This window comes from Silene latifolia, chromosome Y (assembly GCF_048544455.1).
Source record: "Silene latifolia isolate original U9 population chromosome Y, ASM4854445v1, whole genome shotgun sequence".
NCBI classification, from domain to species: Eukaryota; Viridiplantae; Streptophyta; class Magnoliopsida; order Caryophyllales; family Caryophyllaceae; genus Silene; species Silene latifolia.
In genome coordinates, this window is record NC_133538.1 from 478,242,994 (window position 1) to 478,251,838 (window position 8,845).

Genomic DNA, 8,845 nt, shown 5'->3' on the forward strand with positions numbered 1-8,845 from the left:
AAGAGTCACAATAAATAATGACCAAGAACAAATGATTTACACAACGAGTCACAATGGGTAATTAACTAGGACAAATGATTCACACAAAGAGTCATAATAACTAATGAACAATGACAAATGGTTCATACAACGAGTCACAAGGACTAATGAACAAGGACAAATGATTCACACAACGAGTTATAATGACTAATGAATAAAAACAAATGGTTCGCACAACGAGTCACAATGTGTAATTAACTAGGACAAATGATTCACACAACGAGTCACAATGGCTAATGAACAAGGACAAATGATTCACACGACGAGTCACAATGACTAATGAACTAGGACAAATGATTCACACAAAGAGTCACAACGACTAATAAACAAGGACAAATGGTTCACACAACGAGTCATAAGTACTAATGAACAAGGACAAATGATTCACACGACGAGTCACAATGACTAAAGAACTAGGACAAATGGTTCACACAATGAGTCACAATAACTAATAAACAAGGACAAATGGTTCACACAACGAGACACAAGGACTAATGAAGAAGGACAAATGATTCACACAACGAGTCACAATGACTAATGAACTAGGACAAATGATTCACACAAAGAGTCACAATGACTAATAAACAAGGGCAATTGGTTCACACAACGAGTCACAAGGACTAATGAACAAGGACAAATGATTCACACAACGAGTCACAATGAACAACGAGTCACAAGGACTAATGAACAAGGACAAATGATTCACACGAAGAGTCACAATGACTAATGAACTAGGACAAATGATTCACACGAAGAGTCACAATGACTAATAAACAAGGACAAATTGTTCACACAAAGAGTCACAACGACTAATAAACAAGGACAAATGGTTCAAACAACAAGTCACAAGGACTAATGAACAAGGACAAATGATTCACACGACGAGTCACACGACTAATAAACAAGGACAAATGGTACACACAAAGAGTCACAACGACTAATAAACAAGGACAAATGGTTCAAACAAAAAGTCACAAGGACTAATGAACAAGGACAAATGATTCACACGACGAGTCACAATGACTAATGAACTAGAACAAATGATTCACACGACGAGTCACAATGACTAATGAACTAGGACAAATGATTCACACAAAGAATTACAACGACTAATAAACAAGGACAAATGGTTCACACAAAGAGTCACAACGACTAATAAACAAGGACAAATGGTTCAAACAATAAGTCACAAGGACTAAAGAACAAGGACAAATGATTCACACGACGAGTCACAATGACTAATGAACTAGGACAAATGATTCACACAAAGAGTCACAATGACTAATAAATAAGGACAAATGGTTCACACAACGAGTCACAAGGACTAATGAACAAGGACAAATGATTCACACGACGAGTCACAATGACTAATAAACAAGGACAAATGGTTCACACAACAAGTCACAAGGACTAATGACCAAGGACAAATGATTCACACGACGAGTCACAATGACTAATGAACTAGGACAAATTATTCACACAAAGAGTCACAATGACTAATAACCAAGGACAAATGGTTCACACAACGAGTCACAAGGACTAATGAACAAGGAGAAATGATTCACACGACGAGTCACAATGACTAATGAATTAGGACAAATGATTCACACAACGAGTCACAATGACTAATGTACTAGGACAAATGATTCACACAACGAGTCACAATGAGTAATTAGCTAGGATAAAGGATTCACACAAAGAGTCACAATAAATAATGACCAAGAACAAATGATTTACACAACGAGTCACAATGGGTAATTAACTAGGACAAATGATTCACACAAAGAGTCATAATAACTAATGAACAATGACAAATGGTTCATACAACGAGTCACAAGGACTAATGAACAAGGACAAATGATTCACACAACGAGTTATAATGACTAATGAATAAAAACAAATGGTTCGCACAACGAGTCACAATGTGTAATTAACTAGGACAAATGATTCACACAACGAGTCACAATGGCTAATGAACAAGGACAAATGATTCACACGACGAGTCACAATGACTAATGAACTAGGACAAATGATTCACACAAAGAGTCACAACGACTAATAAACAAGGACAAATGGTTCACACAACGAGTCATAAGTACTAATGAACAAGGACAAATGATTCACACGACGAGTCACAATGACTAAAGAACTAGGACAAATGGTTCACACAATGAGTCACAATGACTAATAAACAAGGACAAATGGTTCACACAACGAGACACAAGGACTAATGAACAAGGACAAATGATTCACACAACGAGTCACAATGACTAATGAACTAGGACAAATGATTCACACAAAGAGTCACAATGACTAATAAACAAGGGCAATTGGTTCACACAACGAGTCACAAGGACTAATGAACAAGGACAAATGATTCACACAACGAGTAACAATGAACAACGAGTCACAAGGACTAATGAACAAGGACAAATGATTCACACGAAGAGTCACAATGACTAATGAACTAGGACAAATGATTCACACACAGAGTCACAATGACTAATAAACAAGGACAAATTGTTCACACAAAGAGTCACAACGACTAATAAACAAGGACAAATGGTTCAAACAACAAGTCACAAGGACTAATGAACAAGGACAAATGATTCACACGACGAGTCACAACGACTAATAAACAAGGACAAATGGTTCACACAAAGAGTCACAACGACTAATAAACAAGGACAAATGGTTCAAACAAAAAGTCACAAGGACTAATGAACAAGGACAAATGATTCACACGACGAGTCACAATGTATGAACTAGGACAAATGATTCACACGACGAGTCACAATGACTAATGAACTAGGACAAATGATTCACACAAAGAATTACAACGACTAATAAACAAGGACAAATGGTTCACACAAAGAGTCACAACGACTAATAAACAAGGACAAATGGTTCAAACAATAAGTCACAAGGACTAATGAACAAGGACAAATGATTCACACGACGAGTCACAATGACTAATGAACTAGGACAAATGATTCACACAAAGAGTCACAATGACTAATAAACAAGGACAAATGGTTCACACAACGAGTCACAAGGACGAATGAACAAGGACAAATGATTCACACGACGAGTCACAATGACTAATAAACAAGGACAAATGGTTCACACAAAGAATCACAACGACTAATAAACAAGGACAAATGGTTCACACAAAGAGTGACGCGGATATGGACCCCATGGAAGAAGTTGTGCTCGACATAGAACACCAATCAAAACCAGGCCCAAATAACACATTTTTTATGCATGAAAATTGGATGGGTTTGCGTAAAAGAGAGGTGTTATGCGCGGTTGAAGCTCGAGATCCGCACACCCCTTGATGCCGTGTGGGAACAAAAGAAAATCAAATGGGAACAAGGGGGAAGGGCCGAATGTGGCGGCACCAAGGGAGAGGAATTCTAAGTTTATATTTTTGCATTTTTCAACATAGTTTGAATAAGTTTTGACAAAAGGTCTAGGATGTAAGTTCTATGCACCTAATCATCCTAGAACTTACAACTAGCATTTAATGCTTTGCTTGGAGGCCAAGGACTTTTTACTATAAAAGGACCTAGCCTCCCTCATTTGTAATCATCAAAGTTGAAGTAAAAACATTTTAGAGAGAGAAACTTGGTGGTTTCAATCTTTTCCAAAGAGTCGAGGCTTTCGAATCTTGCCTTAAACTAAGGACGTGCTCGCGATTTGAGATTGAGTTGCTTGACGCGTTTGAGTAATTCCCCATTGTTATCACTATAGGTCTAGTGATACCAAATATCCCATTGTTTTCGATATCTTCTCAAGGAATCGAAACAAATATCCTTTATCTTTTGCACAACAAAAACTCAAAAACAAAACAATTAAGTCTTCCGCTACGTATACGCATCAAATGGTATCAGAGCTTCGGCTCTTGATCACCCCAAAAAAATCAAGACGGTCCTAAGGAGGTCCCAATCCGTTGATAGTTGAATATCCAACGCGCTTGGTGTTCAAAGATTAAACTCGGCAAGGAAGTTGAGGTTTAATCGATTGGATCTTGAAGGCACGAATTGAACAAAAAAAAAAAAAAAAAAACGAAAATCACTGTTCACTGTCATCTGTTCACAGTCATTGTTCAGCGAAAAAAAAAAAAAAAAAAAAAAAACTTCCTTCTTTTCGAAAACACAAAACCCCAATCACCAAACATGAACTTCGACGATCCAAACTTTCTCAAGGATCTTCAAAAGGCCTTAAAGAATTTACAAGAACACGATCCCAAATGGCATCCTAGACGTGAACGAGTCATTGACGAGTTCAAAATGAGTGAACTACCCGAGTTCACGGGGAGGCACGGATCCGAGACTTATCTTGAATGGGAAAGACAAATAGACCGAATGTTTGATTTTAAGGGTCTCGATGATGAACAAAGTCTTGCAAGTACGCTATTTTGAAGTTAAGAAATGGGGCTTCATTATGGTATGAAAGCCTTAAGACCAGGAGGGTTCTAGGAAAAGCAAAGATAACATCATGGCACGTGCTTAAACTAAAATTACGGAAGAGATATGTCCCCGCAACGCATAGGCTCACGACCTATCGTAAGATCACCGATCTTGCCCAAGGAAGGCTGAGTGTCCTAGAGTACATCAACGAATTTGAGAATCTGGCCTTAATGGGAGACTTGGTGGAAGATGAGGACATAAGGATGGCGCGATTCCTACGAGGTCTAAACCGCAACATCGCCCATGTTGTCGAGTTCTGAATTACTCGATTTCGATACCTTGTGTAGTATGTGTCTCAAAGTGGAGGCACAAGGAAAGACGAAGGTGGCAACCACCAATGGCGAGAATAGCCGAACTTGGAAAAATGAGAACAACTCGAGGACAAGCACAACGGGGAACACCACCGATCCCAAGATGACTCCTACCCCAGTCTTCGCTATCAAACCACCCGCCTCAAAAGAGAATAACTCCACGCAGATTCGGTGTTTTAAATGTCAAGGGTTTGGACATTTCAAAAATGCGTGCCCGAGTCAGTGAACCATCACACTAAGAGAGGCCGTGAATTGTCGTGATGAACTGTTCGAAGAAGAGGAAAGAACTAAGGGTATTTTTAACTTAGAAGGAGATGAGGAAGAAGCACCCGCCGGGAACGCCGAAGATTACGTCGCTCCTAGTTATGATTGCAATTTGGTTCTCCGAGCCCTGCAAGCTCAAACATCGCCCATTGAAACGGAACAACGAAGTCAAATATTCCACACCAAATGCCAAGTGAAGGACAAATGGTGTAGCCTAATCATTGACGGAGGCGGTTACCAACGTCGCCTCAAAGGAGATGGTGGAGAAATTAAAACTACCCACGACACCTCACCCAAAGCCTTACGCCCTGCATTGGCTGGATGACGAGAATAAAGTGAAAATCACTAAGCAAGTAAAGGTGACACTAACCATGGGATCTTACAACGACGACATCCTCTGCGATGTTGTGCCAATGGATGCATGTCATGTCCTATTAGGACGACCTTGGCAATATGACCGGGATGTGGTGCATCGCGGTCGAAGCAACGAGTACGAGTTGGTAAGTAAGGGAAAAAGAATTGTCCTAAAACCAATGGCGCCAGGAGAAGTACGTTCTATGAGTGCCAAACGTAGAACGACTACTAGCATGACCATGCTCGCTAGTGAGAAGGAAGTGGACGAGGCCATTATCAATGGCAACCAGGTTTACCTAATGGTGGTCAATGAAACGCCTAGCAATGAAAGCAAGGATGGACGATTAATCTCGCTCTTGGAAGAATTCAAGGATGTTTTCCCCGAAGAGTTACCCGCTGGGTTACCACCTATTCGTGGGATCGAACACCAAATCGACCTCTGCCGAGGAGCTCCTTTGCCAAACAAAGCCGCCTATCGGTGCAACCCGATGGAGACCAAGGAGTTACAACGTCAAATCGAAGAGTTAATGGAACGAGGCTATGTACGTGAGAGCATGAGCCCATGTGCCGTTCCTACACTACTTGTTCCAAAGAAGGATGGAACGTGGCGAATGTGCATCGATAGCCGAGCCGTGAACAACATCACTATCAAGTATCGGTTTCCAATTCCGAGGCTTGATGATATGCTCGATGAGTTACATGGAGCCGAGATCTTCTCTAAAGTGGATTTGAGGAGTGGTTATCACCAAATTCGGATGAGAGAAGGGGACGAATGGAAAACTGCGTTTAAAACTAAGCATGGATTATACGAATGGACGGTTATGCCATTCGGCTTGACAAACGCTCCAAGTACCTTTATGCGGCTCATGAACGAGGTACTCAAGCCTTTCATGGGCAGATTCGTGGTCGTTTACTTGGACGATATCTTGATCTACAGTCGGAGCAAGGATGATCACTTCCAACATCTTCGTAAGGTGTTCAACACACTTCGGGAGCAACAACTCTATGGAAAGAAGGAGAAGTGCTCGTTCTTAGTCGAGAGCGTTATATTTCTTGGATACAAGGTCTCTAAAGAAGGGGTTTCCGTCGACCAATCCAAGATTGAGGCAATCAAGTCATGGCCTATTCCCAAGACTGTCACGGAAGTCCGATCCTTTCACGGACTTGCTTCATTCTATCGAAGATTCATTCGGGATTTTAGCACCATCGCTAGCCCCCTCACTGAACGTACAAAGAAAGGAACCTTCGTATGGACTCCAGCTGCTCAAAAGTCATTCGAGACGATTATCCAAAAACTTTGTGAGGCACCATTGTTGGCACTCCCAGATTTCACCCGCCCGTTCGAAGTCGAATGTGACGCAAGCGGTGTTGGAATTGGAGCCGTGTTAGTGCAAGGAAAGCGACCCATCGCTTACTTCTCTGAGAAACTGAACGGGGCCAGGCTCAATTACTCGACTTACGACAAGGAATTCTATGCGATCGTAAGGGCCCTACAACATTGGAGTCACTATCTCCGACCAAGTCATTTCATCCTGCACTCGGACCACGAATCCTTGAAACATATCAATGGGCAACAAAAGTTGAACTCAAGGCATGCCAAGTGGGTGGAATTTTTGCAATCTTTCCATTTCTCCTCCAAATACAAGACTGGCAAAAGTAACGTGGTGGCCGATGCTCTCTCGCGCCGATATTCATTATTGACGGTGCTCGATATCCGGTCGGGATTGAAGCACTAAAGGAATCCTACGAGAACGATCCCGACTTTGGGGAAATCTTCAAGATTTGCGAAAACGGGGCTCATGAAGAATTCATTACGCAAGACGGTTTTCTTTTCAAAGGAAACAGACTTTGTGTCCCGAAACTCCCGATGCGAGAACTCCTAATTCGAGAAGCCCACGGAGGTGGACTTGGGGGACATTTTGGAGTAAACAAAACTGTGGATATCCTCAAGGAACATTTTTATTGGCCACAGTTGCAAGGAGACGTGCAAGCGATAGTGCGAAAATGCATCACATGTCACATGGCCAAAAGCAAATTCCAACCCGGGGAGTATGTACCATTGCCTATCCCGTGTCGACCTTGGGAAGATATATCCATGGATTTCATCGTGGCATTACCGCGAACACAGAGAGGCAAAGATGCGATCATGGTAGTGGTCGATCGATTCTCAAAGATGGCCCATTTTATCGCCTTTGTCACTGGCGATGACGCCAAAGAATGTGGCGGACTTGTATTTTCGGGAAGTCTTACGACTCCACGGGATCCCAAGAACAATCGTTTCCGATCGAGATTCCAAATTCCTAAGCTACTTCTGGAAAACGTTATGGAAAAGGGTGGGAACCAAGCTTTTGTTCAGCACTTCTCATCACCCCAGGACGGACGGAAAAACGGAGGTCACGAATCGCACTGGGAACAATGTGCAAGTCCGGTGAGTAAAACTCGAGAAAGATTGGGATTTGAAACTCGCGCACGCTGAGTTCGCTTATAACCGCTCCCCAACTTACGCGACAAAGCACTCCCCATTTGAGGTCGTATATGGTATAAACCCGTATTTACCACTAGACCTCATTCCCTTACCCAAGGATGAAATCATACACAAGGATGCGGAAACCAAATTAAAATCAATGATCAAACTACATGATCAAGTCAGGGCAAGAATTGAGAAAATTAATGAAATGTACAAGCGCAAGGCAAATAAAAACCGCCAGCCAAGATCCTTCAGCGAAGGAGACCTCGTGTGGTTGCACTTAAGGAAGGAGCGTTTTCCGAACAAACGCAAAAACAAACTCATGCCGCGAGCAGAAGGTCCCTACAAGGTAATATCAAAGGTAGGCGACAATGCATACAAGATCGAGTTGCCCGGAGAGTATGGGGTACACGCCACTTTCAACGTCGGGGATCTATCTCCTTACATTGACGATGATGGAACCAAGGAATTGAGGGCAATTCCTTTTCAAGAAGGAGGAGATGACGCGGATATGGACCCCATGGAAGAAGTTGTGCTCGACATAGAACACCAATCAAAACCAGGCCCAAATAACACATTTTTTATGCATGAAAATTGGATGGGTTTGCGTAAAAGAGAGGTGTTATGCGCGGTTGAAGCTCGAGATCCGCACACCCCTTGATGCCGTGTGGGAACAAAAGAAAATCAAATGGGAACAAGGGGGAAGGGCCGAATGTGGCGGCACCAAGGGAGAGGAATTCTAAGTTTAGATTTTTGCATTTTTCAACATAGTTTGAATAAGTTTTGACAAAAGGTCTAGGTTGTAAGTTCTATGCACCTAATCATCCTAGAACTTACAACTAGCATTTAATGCTTTGCTTGGAGGCCAAGGACTTTTTACTATAAAAGGACCTAGCCTCCCTCATTTGTAATCATCAAAGTTGAAGTAAAAACATTTT

At 41.9% G+C, this 8,845-nt stretch overlaps 1 protein-coding gene across 1 annotated transcript; it reads left to right on the forward strand.

The window, feature by feature from the left end:
• Positions 1-8,064: 8,064 nt before the first annotated feature.
• On the forward strand, positions 8,065-8,568 carry LOC141633008 (uncharacterized). The gene has a single exon (XM_074445505.1). It carries the CDS (start codon positions 8,065-8,067, stop codon positions 8,566-8,568), a length of 504 nt encoding a protein of 167 aa, XP_074301606.1.
• Positions 8,569-8,845: the final 277 nt, after the last annotated feature.

Bases quoted from the DNA above. Each gene is read 5' to 3' on its own strand.
- LOC141633008 (XM_074445505.1), top strand. From the start codon at position 8,065: ATGATCAAACTACATGATCAAGTCAGGGCAAGAATTGAGAAAATTAAT.